This window comes from Miscanthus floridulus, chromosome 8 (assembly GCF_019320115.1).
Source record: "Miscanthus floridulus cultivar M001 chromosome 8, ASM1932011v1, whole genome shotgun sequence".
Classification (NCBI taxonomy): Eukaryota; Viridiplantae; Streptophyta; class Magnoliopsida; order Poales; family Poaceae; genus Miscanthus; species Miscanthus floridulus.
Genome location: NC_089587.1, coordinates 40109659 through 40129219, shown reverse-complemented (window position 1 = coordinate 40129219; position 19561 = coordinate 40109659). Strand labels below are relative to the sequence as shown.

The 19561-nt window shown below is 49.1% G+C and overlaps 1 protein-coding gene across 1 annotated transcript; it reads left to right on the top strand.

The window, feature by feature from the left end:
* Positions 1-549, top strand: LOC136468915 (uncharacterized mitochondrial protein AtMg00860-like). The gene has a single exon (XM_066467315.1). It carries the CDS (start codon positions 1-3, stop codon positions 547-549), a length of 549 nt encoding a protein of 182 aa, XP_066323412.1.
* The last annotated feature ends 19012 nt before the right edge of the window (positions 550-19561 follow it).

Below are 19561 nucleotides of genomic sequence, written 5' to 3'. Positions count from 1 at the left end.
ATGAACCTCGTCCTCAAGCCGTTCCTCCGCTGCTGCATCCTCGTCTTCTTCGATGACATCTTGATCTACAGCGCATCGTGGACGGAGCACCTGCAACATCTGCGCGCCGTCCTCAATGTCCTCCAGGCACACCAGCTCCACCTCAAGCGGACCAAGTGTTCCTTCGCCGCCCGGTCCGTCCAGTACCTGGGCCACGTCATCACAGCGGACGGCGTCGCGATGGACACCTCCAAGGTGGAGGCCGTCCAGTCCTGGCCCCAGCCACGAAACGCGTGTGGCCTCCGCGGCTTCCTCAGCTTGGCCGGCTACTACCGGCGCTTCATCCAAGACTATGGCATCATTGCTACCCCCCTGACGCAGCTCCTCCGAAAAGAGGGATTCAAGTGGTTGGACGACGCCGAAGCAGCGTTCATGGCCCTCAAGCGTGCGCTCTCTGCCGTGCCGGTCCTACATCTCTCGGACTTCACCAAGACGTTCATGGTGGACTGCGACGCGTCGGGCTCAGGGTTTGGCGCCGTCCTTGGACACAAGGTGAGGATGCGAGGATAATCTATGTTCAGGCATTAGGTTCATTTTATTTCTCATTGCACTAATGAATTTTCATGACCCAATCGTGCCAACTTGATTATCATAAGCATCATCTGCATTTTAATCTCAAGTTTTTAAACTTGCATGTTAAATTATGTACTTTTTGGGCTCTGTTATTGTGTACCGGACGGTCCGATGTATCCCATCGGATAGTCCGTGAGCTGTGTTTAGACCTTTAAGTTTGCAAAAACACGACTCTTATTAGACAGTTCGATGATTCAAGTCGGACAGTCCAACAAATCATAGTCATGCACGGTTTGGTGAGTTGTCAAACTCTAAATACTTGGGGCCCAACCTGTCAGCCTAGGTGGCTGCCTCTTACGATTCCAAGCCAGAAGCTCTCCAATCACTGTCTCATTCTCACTCACTCTCTCCCTAGTTCTTGCTCTCTACCCTCTCTCTCTCTAGGCCCTCACCAAACCAAGGAAGTGGAGGAGGGAAGAGGAGCAGCAAGGATCGACCAAGAGCTCAACACTACTTGAAGGACGACCTACACCTGCTCTTTCTTGAGATTGAAGGGTTAGGAGCCCTCGTCTCTCTAGCAAGGGAAGGTTCAAGGTGGATTCAAGAAGGAGCACGGAAATGAAGAGGACGAACTAGAAGCCTCCCACACCACTTGCTTGAGATTGAAGGGGTAGGAGCCCTCGTCTGTCTAGCAAGGGAAGGTCCAAGGAGGAGGTTTCAAGAAGGAGCTTGTGCTGCTTCTTCTCCATCTTCTTGGTAAGTCAAATCCTGAGCTCCATCACCTAGAGACCCTAGAAGACAACCTCTAGTTGGTTCATCACCTAGAGATCTCCAAACTAGTATTTTTGTGAACCAAGCCAATGTAGAGCAATCTACCCTTGTCGGTGCTTCGTCGACCGACTAGTGAATTTATATGTGTGTCACGCTGCTTTAAGAAGACGATGGTAGCATCTAAAGACACAAGGAATTATACTAGTTTAGGTCGAAGCCCTAAGTCTAGTCTTAGAGAGAGTTGGAGTTCGTGTTCCCTGGTTGAATGCTCTGAAGTTCTTACAATGGGGTGTGTAAGCTAAGAGAAAGAGGTAGGAGGAGTGAGGTGAACGACTGCCCAAATGAAGTCTTGAGAGTCTGTCCCCTTAGAAGGGAGGCCTGGCCACCCTTATATAGAGTTTGGGGGCCAGGTTATAGACACACACACAGAGCGAGAGGGGTTCTCTCGACCGAGTGGTGGTGAGCCCGAGGAAAGCTAGTAAGCTTGGCTTGCAAGCAAACCCGTCTTGTCTTGGCATCAATGCACGTTCCGGTGTGGTTTGCGTCATGGTCTTGCTCCCACATCGTGGCATGGCGTGGCGTGATGCTACAGTGCCGGCCATGACGACACTATTGGCACGGTGGTGGTTCACCAACTGTCCTATGTGACGTGATCTTGCCGTGGCTTTTGTCATTGTCTCATGTTCTCCTGGTGGCACCATGGCGATAGTGTGGGAGCAGGTAGCCACTCCCGGGTCATCGATCGCCTTTGCTAGTCGTGGCACCGGTGGCCTCGACCCTTGAATGTGAAGTCAAGGTTCCCGATGGCTTGGCTGGTCTTGAAAGTCAAGGCTAAGGTCGTGTGCCCCATCCCATAGCGGGTGGGGCCATACGCCCATCTTGTCGGGCCATATTTGAATGGTGGGATGCCATACCAGTCATCACCGCCTGACAATGTTGTCTTGTCTGGGCAGGATGGTGCAGGGATGGCGTCTGTCTCGAGATGGGGGGTGGCTGTCCCCTCAGTCCTAGCAGAGTGAGTGGAGCATGCCTGTCCCTATCAGGGTTGGCGTATTTGACAAAGCTTGACCTCCCTCCGCTCCTTCCCAGGGGTCGGGGCGGAGCAGAGGTCGTGCGGTGCTGCAAAGCGTGCAGCAGAAGGAGAAGGGAGAGGTCGTGGTGGACCATGCAGCTTGGTACCTGGCCTAGGACCTTTACAGCTTTGGCGGGCCAAGGTCGCTGGGCCTCGGCCAGTTGGGCCGCCCAAGAGGCCAACTACTCGGTGTCTTGAGATACCCGGGTATCATAACCCCCGACAACCCTTTTTTTGAATTACACAAGTACAAACACACTCAGCCCTATGAATACAACAAACTCTACTCCTATGAGCACCTCCAAAAGACTGTGCTGGCACATCTCAAGATTGTCGAAGTCACCACAGGTGCCTCGCTGTCGACGGGAACGTCGCCTACCACTAAAAGTACAATGCCGTTAAATCCTAGAATAAATCTAGGAAAATGCGAGCATCTGTGCTAAGTTTAGGACTTAAACTCGGGTGGACAGGTTCCACCACAAGGAACCTCACCAACTATGCTAGGGTCAGTTCACTGTAGAGCAATCTACCTTGCTAGATGGAACCCTTCTGCCAAGTCCCATAAACATGCAAGAACACTAGTTACACCTTTCGCCCATGAAATCACATAGAACATATGCACTGTGATCCATCAAACAGTCTAATACTCACCATCGGACGGTAAGATAAATCACCCTGAGCCCACAAACCTTCTGCAGAAACTTTCAAAAAATTTAGACATTCGTCCTTACGTGAAGGACAATCTGATGATCACAACGCTTAATGTTTTCAGTTCAACCAAGTCCAGGGATTTTTGGACGGTTTGTGCTACCATTTTGGACGATCCGATAAATCCCTTTTTCAAACCCCGAGAGCACCATAAACTTTCATGAGTTATTGAACAGTCCGATATCACACATCATGGTCTGATCAACTCAACATTTAGGTTTTTGGAACAGCCTAAACTTTTTGGACCATTCCCACTCTATAGCCTCATAGTTCGAGGACTATTGGACTGTCCAATATTACCTCTACCGAACTAGTTTGTTTACACTTTAATACATATGCTATATACATAGAGTAACCTATTCATACTCAGGGGCAGAGGGTAGTGGATGCCAAACTGGGCCTCCGCCCCCCCTTGGTTGACAAAAGTTTAATGGCCCATAGACCTATAGCCGCTAAATAGTAAATATCTACAATATGTTACCCTTATTTGATGCTGAAATAAACAATTTGGCCCCCTCTTGCTGTTGAGCCATGCTCCTCCACTATTCATACTTAATCATACTCATGTCAAAGCATATGCCATATCAAGCATGAGAGGAAGTGAGTAAGGAGAAGACCCTAGAAGTCGATGTAACACCCAAACCTAAGAGTGTAGCATCAACCCCTGAGACTCAAGGCAAGCTCCTAAGCATGTTCTCCCTTTTGTTAATTGCATTAAATTGACTATGTTAATTATTGCACTTATGTTACAATATTACTACAAACCCATGTAACCTACTTGAGCTTATGCCTTGTATTTGTTTCCTCTACCTTGTACCATGTTTGTTGTTTATGTTTACCATGTAATTCATGCTTAGTCTGCTTAGACGCGGTAGAAGTCAAGATAGTGATGGGTTTCTTACTTCTCGTGCGTTATAAATTTTTTTGTACACTAAACAACATAAGTTGGAGAATTTGGCCAAAAGCCTAAAACTTGATCGATTTATGAGAATTTGAATCGAGGACTAGTGAGGGGTTGGACGGTGTAGTTCGATGAACCAATTAAGGACCATGTATCTATGGTAGCGAGATTGAACATAACTTGTACAAACCACTTTCCATGAATGAGAATGGTAAACCTAGTACTTTGTTGTGATTGGATTTCCTGTGGATTCAGCGTGGTGTAGCTAGGAAAGCTAGTGACGAGATCCTAACATATGGGCATGTTAATCCTCGGGATCAAGGTTCTTGACCAAAAGACCCCCCGCCGACCCTTCCAGGATCGCTCGGGGGCTCAGGGGCTATACCCATCGGGTACGCTCGCACGCACCCTCAGGTCAAAGGATCAGGCTGAGCCTGAGTAAGCCTGTCGCCTCTGTTCAACGCTCAGGGGCTCGCCTGAGCCTAGGGCTCTTGATCGATGGAAGCCTAGACCTAATCCTTGGTCTCCCCTAGCCTTAGGCGCTAGCCAAGGCTAAGGCACAAAAAGACACACCCCAAGCCATTAGGGCTCGAGGGCTCCCAGGCACCGCCCCGCGAGCGTGGCACTATCATCCACTCCTCCAACAGGGTCACGCACGGAGTGTGAAACAAGAAGACAAGCTCCTCCATGGCCTCCTGGGGCTACCGGGCCCACATGTCAGCCCCTCGAGCCGGCCTCCTTCATTGCCAAGAAGTCTCCAGAAGGCGCACCTAGGGGAGGTCGGTCCAAGCTTACACAACCTGACACTCAATGTGTCAAGACAGAGCAGCCGGATGATGCCCAGAGCTTCTTTGGCTCTAGGACATCGCCACGGTCCATAGAGCACCGCTGCAAGACCCTCCTAGACTCCGGCGCATGTAGACCATACTCTCATCCCCCCAAACTGCCATGTACCCAACCTATCTCAGTATATAAGGGATGGGTCAGAACACAGAGGGGGGAGGAGGACGATCCTAGATAGATCATTCCATTCCTCACCGATCCACTCCTGCTCGGCACCGAGAGCACAGCAACCCAGAGAGGGGCACCAAGAGCTCCTCTACCACACCCGTTGTCTTCCTCCTCTCCAATGAGGGGAAGGCTCCACCAGTGGCGAGGCAATCTTAGGATTAGCACCGAGCTAACCCCCTACCAAATCTCTCTCTTTCTCCTGTACACTCGGTTGTAACCCCCTAATTTTTGGTGCTCTTGAGTATAAGGATCATCAGCTGCTAGACATAGGACATCGATCACCTTGAACCAGGATAAACCGTTGTGTCCCCTCTATGATTCTTGTGTTCTTGAGTCCACCCGAGCCACCAGAGACACGTACTCTGACACCACCTCGAACAATAGTACTTGCCATGGTTCTGACCCCATGACAGCTGGCGCACCAGGTAGGGGGCAGCATCAAGTGCGATTTAGGCTCTACGGTGGCCGGAGCCACCCGCCTCATCGCCAGAGCAGGTGGTGCCACACCAGGCGCTGCCACCCTAGATGGCGGCATCCGCTTCCCCAGCGAGTTCTCCATGATGGATGGTGCCTTCGCTCTAGGCCAGGTCCTCAACTTTGGGAGCCTGACCTATGTCGCTGACTACTACAGCGAGCTCCCGACGCTGCCTACTCCTCTAGGCCTCCTAGGAGCACATCTCGAGGTCTTGGCCCAGTAGATCCAGTAGGTCAAGAGTTTGGCTTCCCGAAGTTGCACCTCACTCTCCCGACCATCAAAGTCGACGGCACCATCAACAGGGACCGCTCCAATGCGCACGCCCCACCGCTGGGTGGAGGTAGCGGTGACTCCTCTAGCAGTAGCTCTGACCAACCATGGACCAGGGGTGCCAAGCCCTGGCAGGAATGAAGGCTAGAACTTTCCCCTTGGCGCCCGCCTGCACACCACCGGGTCGACGACATCCATGACACCATCGAGGCCAGACATGCTTAGGTGTAGTCCCGCACTCTTGAACGATGGAGCAAGGGCGCCACTCTGGATCACTTTGGCCCCCTGTTGTTCGGGGCAGTGATCCGAGCAGCCCCCTACCCCAGGCGATTCTAGCCACCAACACACATCACCAAGTACGATGGCGAGACTAACCTAGACCATTGGCTGGAGGACTATCGCCTCATCATGAGGGCCGAGGGGTCAAATGACATCTTCACCATCTAGTATCATCCTCTGCTTCTATCAAGCTTGACCAGAGCTTGGCTCAAGCAGCTCGAGCCCAGCAGCATCTGCTGCTGGGGTGACCTCCACTCCATCTTCATCGATCACTTCTAGGGTATGTACACTTGGCCTGGGGACTCATAGGACCTCCTCAAGTACAGACAGAGGGCCGATGAGACCCTCTGGGAGTACATCCAATGCTTCTCCAAGAAGCGCAATGAGCTCTGCAACATCACCAACGCAGACGTGATCAACGCCTTCATCTGTAGCACAACATGCGAGGCGCTCATCCACGTGCTTGGCCATGAGACCCCACGCACAACGCGGGAGCTCCTAGACATCACCACCTAGTACACCACCAGTGAGGAGGCCATCCAGGCCAACGTCAGCAGCAAAGCCAAGGCCACCGGCCACCTTAGTGGTGGAGACGATGACGACGATCTTGCCGTAGCCCAACGTTGCCGCGATAAGAGGGCCACGGACTAGAAAGCGTCTGGGGAGGAGATGGTGGCCGTGGCTGACCGTGAAGGTGGGGCGCATGCCCCAAGCACTTCGAGAAGGTGCTCGAAGCCCCTTGCCCCTTCCATGAAGGGCAAGCAAAGCACCTCCTTAAGGACTATGTGACCATCAGGGGTTACATCCATGGCACCCTCGGCCAGCAGGGGAAGGCCCAAAAGTCTACCCTAAAAGCCAGTGAGCCGGTGGATGCCACCCCAGAGGACGACCCTAAATTCCCCGAGGCCGATCACTGCCTCATGATCTCCATTGGCTCCCAGGCATATGAGTCTGGCCAGCAGCGCCGCATCACCGAGCAGGAAGTGAACGCCGTCCACGCCCTCGCCGCCCCGATGTGGCTCTAATGGTCCCAGATGGCCATCACCTTCGACCAAAGAGACCACCCTGATCGTGTTCCTCACTTGGGACGCTACCCGCTCGTGGTTAGCCCAATCGTGGGCACCACACACCTCAATAAGGTGCTGGTGGATGGGGGCAGCAGCCTCAACATACTCCATGCTAGCACCCTAGACTGGATGGGCATCCCGCAGACCAGCCTATGTCCTAGTAAGGCACCATTCTATGGGATTGTCCTAGGGAAGGAGGCGGTGCCCCTCAGGCTCATCCGGATCAACGTCACCTTCGGCCAACCAGACAACTTATGGAAGGAACCGCTCACCTTCGAGGTGGTGGACTTCCCTAACATCTACCATGCTCTCCTTGGCTAGCCATGCTTCACCAAGTTCATGGCCGTCCCCAACTACACCTACCTAAAGCTAAGATGCCCAGCCCTAATGGAGTCATCACCATCGAGGGTAGCTTTGAGTAGGCCTACTACTATGAGCAGGACTGCGTCGCCTAAGCGATCATGCTATTTGCCCCCTATGATCCTGATGGCTCTGACCGCGATGCAGGAAAGGCCCTGGTGAAGGAAGCCACCAAGGCAGCGGCTGCGCTCGATCGATCGAGTGTCGGCAAGGCACCCAAAGGCACTAGCGGCAGTAGTGGCTTGGATGGCCCCTCCATCCAGGTGCTTGGCCCCCTAGAAGAGGCTGACCTGATTGAGGTGAGTTCCGACCTTTTCCCCTAAGGGAAAGCCATCATCGAACCAAGATACGCCAGCCTACCTCCTTCGTCGGCCTACCTCTTCAACAACAAAAAACCAAGATATGTCTTGCTCTCCCGACCCTTCTACTCCCCCTACTTCATTACTGTTTTCCTCCTCCTAAGCAACTTCAATAGACGCTCGGCTATATCAAAGGAATGGCTAACTAATCAAATTGTTGCCCCTTTTCTCTGAAGGAAGGCCACGACTGGAAGCCCCTGGGCGAGCGAGGTTGGGATGGATGGAGCAAGCCAAACGACAAAGGGACCGAGCAAAAGATCGGTGAGCACTAATAGGATGGCCTCGATAGTCATGTTACCAGCTATGTCATCTTTCCCTCCTCTTGTGTCCATTTTGTTTCTTTTCTATCTATTTGTCTCTATCGATCCTTAGACGAATTATGCCTCCCAGCCACATGATGGCAAGGGACACCCCAAAAGGGGTATCACTGAGGGTTTTAAGGCTAGCCCACTAGGCTTCAAGGCTGCCCGAGGCACCTAAAAGTGCGAGGGACACTTATGGTTAGGCACCAGAGGCCTTAGTCGGGCGCTTAGAAGCAAAATCGGCCGACCATCGAGCGATGTCCGATTACCAACATTGGGCCACACATGGTGACCTATCGAGGGAGGTAACGAGCCCCCAAGCACCGAAAGATGGGCTCAAGAACTATACGAGTGGCTCGGTTGGGAAGCCAAGGATCTCCCCTCTAGGGGACATGACCATGGCATGGAACGACCGTAAACCTGGGGTTCTCATGGACTCACCCGCTAGCAGCACGGGCGCGGTAATCTTGGCCACCGAGGCCATTGTCGTAATAGCCCATCCCAATGAGGGACCTAAATCTCTGAGCACGACTCGTGAGCAATGAAATTACAAACGAAAGTAATTTCATTTCATTAATTGGGAATGACCCAATTACAATATACGACGGCAAAAACCGCTACAAACACCACTGCCGTAGCGGCAAAAGACATGGTCGCCTGATCGGGACTCCCGACCGAGCTTCCGTGGCACATAGATAGGCATAGTGAAGGACGGGCTATGTAACACCTCGGTGTTAAGCATGCATTAACATTCCATCTCATGAGCATAATCATCATTTCATTATGCATAAGCAGCATCTATGCATTCCATTCTAAAGAAAGGAAGTGTCATTTCATGTGGTGCTGAAATTAAATTGAAATTCATCATGTTTAAACTACTTGAAATGCCATGCTCATGTTTGGGTGATATGATTTCTTGGTTTGATCACTAAGATAGCTTATAAATATTTAGGATACAATTTGGAGCAAAGTTTATATTTAAATTTTTGCCAAATTTTTCTTTTAAAAATAATCTTCCAAAATAGGGTTTTGAAATTTATTTGACTTTAATTTTATAATTCAAAATCTAGCAAGAATTTGACTTTCGTCATTAAAGCAAAGTTGTAGAGTACATTTTTCTAAGCAACTTCTATTTTGGGTCCAACTTTTGAAACTGCTTTGAAAAAGTTCAAAAATTCGTTTGAATGAATTTGGGGGAGAAAAGAAATTAAAAAAAAATCATTTTCACCTTGAATGGGCCGTCGCCTCCTTTTCGGCCCAGCCGCACAGGCCGGCCCGGCCTGCCTCCACGCCGTGCCTCCCTTTCACCGCGCCCAGGCCCCGACCGGCGCCAGAGCATGCACGCCACGTGGCGGCCATGCGCCGGCAAGCTCGCCGCGCGGCACCACCGGCCTGCCCCGCCCCGACCGTCCCCGCGCTGCCTTCAAGGCTCGGCCAGCCGTACCCTAGCGCCGCACTCCACCTCCACTTCACCCTCTCTTCTGCCAGCGCAAGCAGCAGCTGCAGCATGCTCGCTCCGCCACACACCATCGCCGGAGTAGCCGTCCTAGCCACGCCTGACCACCGGAGCTCGCTACATCTTCGCCACACCTTCGCCCTGGCATCGCGTAGCTTTTGCTCGTCTCCTTTCGATGTGGTAAGGCTCGAGCCGGCCGCTATTGCTCGCCGGAGCACGACCGACCTCACTGGAGCAGCACAGCTCCGTGGACCTCCCCCTTTTCGCTCCCTTTCTCCTTCCGATTTCACGCGCGTTAGCACCGCCTTGCCCTTGCGAACCTCGTGCGCGCCTCCCCGTGCCTTGCTGTGGCCGGGAAGTGCCCGCACGTGGGCATGCCGTGCCACCGTGTCGCCATGCGCGCCGGCAAGCTCGCTTCCAAGCTCCTCCGATGCCCGCTCTTGGCGCATTGGGTCCACCTCGTAGCGGGGAGCCGCTGGTGGTGACCTCACCGCCAGCGAGCTCACCGGCGGCGAAAGCCGGCCGATCAACGACGACCCCTGCCTCGGCTCCGGCTGATGCGTGGGCCTGGCTTGACCGTGGGTCCCGCGTGGAAGCACCTCTAGGTGCACTACACCGGGTGCACCTAGCAGATTAGGGTTCGGTGGAATTTCAGTTTTAAAGAAAAGGATTTCTAAAATGATTTCAAAAATTGATTAAAAGGCTTGTAAAATGTATATCTCGAGTTATATTGCTCCAAAATTGATGAAACAAATTTTGTTGTGTGCCTTGTCACCAGATCTACATGATAAAAATATTGATGTCATTTTTTAGATACTTTAATGTAGAACTTTATTTAATTCTTGATATTGCTGATATCTTGTAAAATGTTTAGTAAATCCTATATGTATCAGAAAAATATGATTCCAATTTGGTTGATCTATTCTTGAGATGTACTTTCTATGAAAAATATATGCCATGCATGTTCTGTAGAGAAATATTGAGGTGTAGTTCAAGTGCCTTTAATTGATGATTTTTGTTATTTTAATAGAGAGCAAAAAAATGTATAAAACATGTGTATGATAATTTTTGTGCAGTGATTGTTTACTGTGTAGAACATAGGAAAAATACCAAATCTATTGTTTGACACTTTTCCTAGTACAAAGTATTTTCATGCTCATAATTATGCCATAGCTTGTCATTTTTGTGTAGGCTATTGTACTTATCCAAATGCCATGAAAATTTTATGGTAGTCTACTTAGAGTAGTAATATGCTACTGTAATTTTCTCAGATTTTTATGAGCACCAGAAATATATGTTGCTGTTGTAGCCCTAGTTTAAAATGAAATAAACTAATCTTCTTTAATGCATGATTAGTTAATAATGTTTGCTTTGGTGTATCTTTGAAGCATCTTAGATTGCTGTGGTGACTTGGCATGTTAGTCCAGTGGTTGTAGTAGTAGTATAGTAGTACATGTTCTTGGATGATGTTGGCTACCTTGTAGAAGAGCTTTACTTCTACTATGTCCAATAAAGTTAAACATGTTCATCGACATTCCATGCATCATGATCATTACATGTCATCTCTCCGATGCACCTATGCATTAGCACTTATACATCTGCATCATATAGGATCGCAGGAGGAGTTGCTAGTAGTAGTTTAGGAAGAGCAGACCGGGACAGATCCCCAAGAAGTCCAGGCACAGGAGGTGCCAAAGGAAGAGGAGCAAGGAGAGGACTTGCCCGAGTGCGTGGATCATCAACCTAGTTCGTTCGAACGAGGCAAGCCCCGGAGCATTCTAAGTCTCCTACTTTATAAAAGCAATTCTTTCTATATATATGAGTTTATATATTGTTGCATTAAGTTGTAGGAGTTGATTGAAACCATTGATGCATTTATTACTATCCTTGCCTACCTTTTTACCCTGTTAGGTCGGGATCGAATAACTGCTTAGCCTTGCTTAGACCGGTAGCGATCAGTGATATCCGGTCACCTACATTTATAGGTGATTACTGGAAGAATTTAGCTATGGAAAGAATGATATCCTGGAATTAACCATGTGTGATGGATAATTAGAGACCGAACAGAAAAAGTTGGAGGCAACCAGACAGGGTTCTGGGGTGCTGTTAGTTTTCCATCTGTGTTGATTAAGGACCGATCGTTGCTCGTCCCTCTTGTCATGTTGAACGCATGCCTCAAATTTAGCTGGCCAAATAAAGTACCTTTCGACCGCGAAGCTAGTGACACTATTCAAGCTAGGATAAACTCAAATTGGTAGACTAGTGCTGAAGGGGGTATGACGGGGACGCGAAGAGTGAGCCCAAGGTGTGTCCTGGCTATCGGGCGGTCCCTGGGTAGTGCGGTCCATGACTGTTATCCTGCGGCTAATTGGAAAGTGTCATTGGTGATCTGTAGCTCACTTGATCGATGAGTGTGGTTTGTGTGGGGGAATAAATCACCAGCTGGTTAGGAATCGATTCGAATCGCCATCGCTCCTAGATAGTGAGCACTTGACTCGAGCTACGGCATCGTAGTAATTATTATGGAACAATGATGGTTATCTAGATGGTATGGGATATGCTAAATCTAAATTGGTAACTAGATGTTATTGGTTAATCAAGTGATTGATATAGTACAGGTGCTTACCTAGATGGATAGGTTCTAATAAAGATGATGCAAAGTACTTAAAATGGTTTCTTCATGATAGCTTATGCTTTTCGCAAAACAAGTCAGCTAGCCCACTAAAGAAAGCCTTGCATAACCCTTGGTGTCGCTTTATTTTGGTTTAAGATGGGTAAGTCTAGCTGAGTACCTTCTTGTACTCAGGGCGTTGTTCCCATTGTTGTTGCAGATGGTCAAATGTACTACGGCTATTGCATTAACTGCCTGTACCCGGCGATGGGTGACAACTAGGACCAAGGGCAATGGTCACTCTGTATCTCTCATCTGATGCTTTTGTTGGAGACGACTACCTACTGGCACTGTATCTGAACTAAAAGTGTGTGTGTGGCTTTAAAACTATTTGCTTTCGCTATTTTAAATTGAACTTGGTTTGTAATAACTTTATATTCTAAACTCTGATGTATCCAACTGTCATTGCGAACTTTATGTAACATGTGACGGTACTTGCTAAACTTGTACGATCTTGGTTTGTATGTCGATTGGTTTGAAATCCTTCGTGGTTTCACGGACTACCGGGTTATACGGGCTTAAGTTTGCTAAATTATCTGCTTCGGCGAAAGATTTTCCTTACTTAATCTTGTATAATTGGTCGGTTCTGTTACAGGCTAGCCTCCTACCCCATTGATGCTCGGGAATGCACCAAGGTCGGGGCACCACTGGGTCGGACGACCTTCACCTAGAGCCGATGGATCCTAGATGAGCTCACTAGCATGAAGACCCGGTGAGTCCTCGGACCACTGGCTCTTCCACTGATAAAATGGAAGGACCCCCGGCGACCCATGTCACTAGGATCCTTCCATTTTCTAGGGAAGGACAGTGGGACAAGGACTCAGTGAGCCTCGACATAGGGAAAGCATCGGTGCTAGTAGCACTCGAGGGGAAGACCGCGGTCGCCTGGGCCGCTAGCCACGTTGGAGGCACTGGACTTTCACCCAGCGCCGTGGTTCTACATCCCCCTTCATGCCACACCATCGGCTTCCCTTTGCTAGGATCCTTCCACTCTCGTGGGAGCGATCGCTTGGCAAAGTAGGCCAGACTCACTCAGAGGGATGTGTCGTACTTCATTGTTGCCATGGCCGCTAGGAGTTGGATCTAAGAGGAAGAAGAGAAGGAGCTAGAGAAGGGATAGTGAAAGGATCTAACAATGCCTAGAGGGGGGTGAATAGACGTATCTAAAAAATAACTACAAATGCTAAGTTCAAATTTGTCAGTCAATGTCGAAAGTCTCGGCGTTTGGGTCGGAACTCTCGACGTCGTCAGAAGTTCTGGCACAAACATCAGCAGTCCTGACGCCTACGTGAACTACAAAAGCAGTGCCAAATTTAACTTTGCAGATAAATAATCTTACAACCCCACTTCCTCGTGGTTTGGTGAAGATGTTGGGTCACTCCCTTGACACAGTAATGCCTCTAAATCATAGATTGAGTCCAAACCCTAAAATGAAGTTTGGGAGAGAGAGAGACAAACAAATACAAGTAATCTCTAGCAATCACAACAACAAGTACACGAGACACAAGGATTTATCCTGAGGTTCGGCAACCCCACAAAGGAGCTCCTATGTCCTCGTTGTTGAGGTGACCACAAAGGTCGGAGTCTCTTTCACCTCCTTGCCTCTCTCAAAGCGACCACAAAGGTCACTTGAGCTTTCCACTAAGAAATCAAGGGTAATACAAACTTCCCAAGGCTCTTCCACAAGATGGAAGCTCTTGGGCAATGCTTAGCCGGCTAGGGGCAAAGCCCCAAGAGTAATAGACACAAAACCTACTGACTTGATGAAGAAATCAAGTGCTCAAGCTTGCCAAAGTGATTCTCTCACTTAATCCACTCTTCTTTCACTCAAAACCCTAGGGAATCAAAGATTGGAGCAAAGGAGGGAGGAGACGGGCGCCTTTGTTGCTTGGGAGCTGTTTGGACGAAGTTGGGTCAGCTGTGAATGAGTCTATAACGGTTAGAAGTGAAGAGAGGGCTATTTATACTGTTAGTAGAAATCTAACCGTTCAGATCTACATCGGAAGTTCCAAAGCAGATCTCGGGACTTCCGATCTTAATAGAAAACACTGTTCACATAGGGTCAAAAGTCCGCACGAGCAAGTCAATGTTGGAACTCCTAACAAACATCGAGACTTCTGACGTGCGCTGACTATCAACCAGCAAAGTCCTAGGTGTTAGGACTCCCGACAAGGGCTGGGACTTCTGACTATCGAAAGTTCCGATGTACGTCAGGAATTCCAACGGGAGTAGATAGCCGGCCAGCAGAACCACAGTTGTCGGGACTCTTGGCTTGTGTCAGGAGTTCTGACTCACGTCGGGACATCCAACGTCCATAGTCACCTCGCAGGCTAAGTGACTGGGAGTCAGAACTTCTGACATGAGTCGTGTCTTCCGACACCGACAGTCATAGAAAAATATTCTATGTGCTCGTGGAGTGCTAGAGTGTCTCTCTTTTGATTTTATTTTTATGCTTGAGCACTCTATCTTCCTCAGTTAAGTTTGCATCCCTCTTTATAGTCCGGCGGATCCTAAACTCAAAACAAAATGTAAAACCCTTGGAGAGCGCTTTGAGTTCGTCCGCCTTTCAACTTCAAGAATTGAGGGATATCATTTCATTTTTATCAACTCTTTGAATCTTTCATGGGACTAATAGCTGCGATATATCTCATTAAGATCACATTAGTCCCTAATTTAGATGTCATCAATACACCAAAACCCACATAGGGGGCAAATGCACTTTCAGTTAGAAGACATCGCACCCTGGGGGCTCCCCTTTATAGCCCTAGTCGAAGAGCTGTGAGTGGCTCTAGGCCCTCCGATCAGCCATCGACGGCTAAAAGGCCCCCAAAGGACTGGCCAGGCACCCTTTCAATCCCTGCAACTCACCTTGAGCGATAGTGTGACGGCAGCTGCACAGTAAAGGCGGAGTCAGGAGAGCATTGACAATGAGTCAAGTCCTCGCTCCACTTTCCACCAAGCGCGCCACCCACTTCGCGCATGCCTTCTCACAGGACTTGAGGGGATCCAACTCCCCTCGGGGCCATTGGTCACCTCCAATGGCTCGGATCCACATGCACCAAGTGTCACAGCCTATCCTCCACTAGATCTACTCCACATGGCCCGACGTCCCATCTCCCAGACGAGGTGGGACGACGCAGGAGTGCACACCATAACTCCACCAGCAGGCGCGGTAGCCCAGGCACCATCAACCGCCTGTGTAGGACATCAAAAGGCAGGGCATGCTCAAAAGCCGCCTCACCCGCTAACAAGGAGGCCCCATGATGGCCTCGGGGGCTACGCCAACTCCCTAAACGAAGAGCCTGACCCCCCGATCGACGGGCACCCAAGCGGCACACTCCGAAAACAAACCAACTCTCCGGAGTTGGGTCGGGAGCCACTGAGTGATGGACCCAATGAGGACTCCCAATGAGCTCGGTGCACTCCCTGCACCCTAAACTATGGCTACAAGGGTCAGTGCAAGAAGGTCAGGACCTGCTACCGAACCATCAGAAGGGCGTGGCGCACTAGGTGATCAGGCGGCCCCGAGCTAGAGCCCAGACACTCTTGATCACCTGACCCACAGCAGGCCTAGACCAAAAGAAGAGGGTGCCCCCGGGCCCTAGGTCAGCAACTCCTAGATGAGTTCATTGAATCCTCGCTTAGGCCACAGGCACCTACAACATAGGCCAAAAGAAGGGTCAGCACCACCATCGCTCGGCCCCGATAGCCGAGCACCCCCGTCATTCTAGGGAAGAGCCCCACGTAGGGCATCACACTCTAGTTAGAGGAAGGCATCCCTACCATGGCTGAGTCTGGTCACCAGAAGATCGAATTCAACCCTTTGTCACCATCATGAACCAGGTCAAGTGAGGCCACAAAGGGGTCGAGGGCTCCTAATGATATCCTAACATATGGGTATGTTAAGCCTTGGGATCAAGGTTCCCAACCAAGAGATCCCCCGACCAACCCTTCTAGGATCGCTCGGGGGCTTGGGGGCTATACCCATCGGGTACGCTCATGCGCACCCTCAGGTTAGAGGATCAGGCCAAGCTTGAGTAAGGCTACCACCTCTGCTCAGTGCTCGGGGGCTCGCTCAAGCCCAGGGATCCCAATTGACAGAAGCCAGGACCCAATCCTTAGCCTCCCCCTAGCCTTAGGCGCCAGCCAAGGCCTGGGCACAAGAAGACATGCCCTGAGCCATTAGGGCTTGGGGGCTCCTAGGCGCCGCCATGCAAGCACAGCGCTATCAACCACTCCTCCGACAGGGTCACGTACGGAGCATTACACAAGAAGACAAGCTCCTCCACAGCCTCCAGGGGCTCGGGAGCTCCTGGGTCTGCATGTCAGACCCTCGAGCCGGCCTCCTTCACCACCAAGAAGTCTCTAGAAGGTGCTCCTAGGGGAGGCCTATCCAAGCTAACACAACCTAACACTCAGTGTGTTAGGACAGAGCAGTTGGATGACGCCCAGAGCTTCTTCAGCTCCATGACATTGCCATGGTCCACAGAGCACTGCTACAAGACCCTCCTAGACTCCGGCACATGTAGACCATATGCTCATTCCCCCTAAACCACCATGTACCTGACCTATCTCGTTATATAAGGGATGGGTCAGAACCCAGAGGGGTAAGGAGGATGATCCAAGACAGATCATTTTGTTCCTCACCGATCTGCTCCTACTCGGCACTGAGAGCAGAGCAACACAGAGAGGGTCACCGAGAGCTCCTCCACCGCACCCGTCGTCTTCCTCCCCTCCAATGAGGGGAAGGCTCCACCAAGGGCGAGGAAACCTTAGGATTAGCACCAAGCTAACCCTCTACCAAATTTCTCTCTTTCTCCTGTACACTCAGTTGTAACCCCCCGATTTTGGGTGCTCTTGAGTATAAGCATCATCAGCTACTTGATGTAGGGCATCGATCAGCCCGAACTAGGATAAACCGTTGCGTCCCCTCTGTGATTCTTGTGTTCTTGAGTCCACCCGAGCCACCGAAGACACATTCTCTGACACCAGCTCGAACAACAATGGTTGCCGCAGTTCCGACCCCATGACAACTAGTACCTCGGCTCATGCTCTAATCGTTCATAGGCGCTTTGGTCAAACTTGGGAAAGGTTGAGGTATGAGTTATTCCTTATGTACTGACGGGTCGTATAGGTTGTGACCGTTGTGTTTGGTGGGGTTAATGTGTACCCCTTTGTAGAGTTTGAATTTATGTTTGTTCTATTCTTCTAGATTTGAACTAGTGATGATCGGAAGGACTCATGGAATATCAAGCTCCACCTAGCTAATTGCTTGAACATGTCAAACCATGCTATGCTTTCTTAGTTGAACAGACAACTTTACTTCATGGATGAAATGTCTTTGTGCAAAACCAATTGCATTCCTTGCTATAGCTTAATCGCATAATCCTTATTACTATATGGGTAAGTCCTATTGAGTACAATCGTGTATTCATGCATCTGCTTGTTGAGTTTTTTAGGTGAGGTAGCCCTAGCATATGGCTTTTTCTACACCCCAAGTCCTTAGCAGACATGAGTGGTAGACAATTGCCCTACATGGTGTAGGTTCATGGGACTGGCACATCCATGAACGTGTATCAAAAACTATGTTGTGTTGTGTTAATAATTCCGCTAGACTCTTAATGTATGGTTTATGACTAAGCATTGAACAACTTGTTGTAAACTTAAGTACTTTCTTTCAAATGTGATGTGAACTTGGTGTGACTCATAATGTGTAACCTATCATACAATGATCCTAGATGAAGGTTGGATAGTTGTGTGTGCAGCACCCGGTTGTAAGAATAAAGCCAGATACGCACCATATGTGAGCCCAGGAAGTCAAATCTCACATATAGCTACAAATAAGGGTTATATCGAAAGACAATGCTCAATATATAACATACTTAGTATTAAGGATATAACCTTAGACAATAAACAGTGGAAAGACAACTCCGATCCTTGGGTAAAGACTCCAATTCCACAGGGACAACTGACTGGTTGATCACAAGCCTAATTCCTCCAAACTCTAGCAATCTAGTACCCATCTAGGATTTTTCCAAAGATTTAAAAAGTAAAGCAAGCATAAGTACATGTTGTACTCAACAAATATATCATGGGGTTCATGAGACTCAAAAGGCTAACTCTGGTTTAACTGCGATTAGCTTTTAATGAGTCATCTTTTAGCAATTGGGTGGCAACAAGTTCATTCACAAGCCCATATAAACACATGATCAGGTAAACATGAATAATGAATAGCATAAACAGTAATCATTAGTGAGCATCTTTATCATTAGTATCATCAGTGTTCATCATCTATTCCATAAGGGTCCAAGGCCGCTCGTGACCGTGAGCACGGCTGATATACCAGTTTTACACTCTGCAGAGGTTGTACACTTTAACTGTGAGTCGTGATTTACCCTTTCGCTCGAGGTGATCAGCCTCTTGACCCACTACCAAGGAATGTCAATAGGGTTCACTATGAAGCCTTTCAAAGGTTCATCTAACAAGTTAGGGCCATTAGATTCACTCGGGAAACAGATATAAGAACCTTGTCGAATGGCACAATTCCATCATGACTATACACAAAAGAGTAGAGGTTGTTCTATACCTGATTCGTCAAGCCATTCTTATGCCATAAAGGTAACCTCTAATAAGCTAGAAAAGGTCCTCAAACTGAGCTAAAGCTAGAGCCATGTAGCCCTTATAGTTGTACTATAAGTCTGAGATGTTCGCTTATAGATAAGTCCTTAGGGAGAAGAATCTAGAGCACCATAAAAATAGTCCAATGCCCTAGCCCCCTTGTTCCATGTTGCTAAAAAGCATCTTTTAGTGTTTATTGCATATACCATTAGTCAAGTTACAAGATCATGGCTTCAGTTGAGCACTAGCATCATACTACCCAATGTAATACCCCAAAGGTATCAAGGTATAGGGTAACAAAGTATTAGGAAATCCTTAGTGGTAGTCAAGGTAGACACATGTGGTATGAATTAAATGATTAAAGGTGTATAGAACAACAAGGAAGATCCCATGCTATACTTGCCTTAAACACCTGTCGATAGAATATCGTTGGCAGTCCTCTGAGGGGTATCCCATGAAGGGAGATTGATTGGCAGAGATGCGTGTAATCGAGAACAAGAAGGCAACATAGACACACGAGTTAGATAGGTTTAGGCCATCAGTATGATGTAATACCCTACTCCTGTGGTCTGTTGGATTGTATTGGCTATCGTATGATATTGCATGAGTTTGGAGGGGGTCCCTGCCCGCCTTATATAGTTCAAGCGGTAGGGTTACAAGTCGGTTAGATCTAAGCGATAACCAGAAAG

Bases quoted from the DNA above. Each gene is read 5' to 3' on its own strand.
- LOC136468915 (XM_066467315.1), top strand. From the start codon at position 1: ATGAACCTCGTCCTCAAGCCGTTCCTCCGCTGCTGCATCCTCGTCTTC.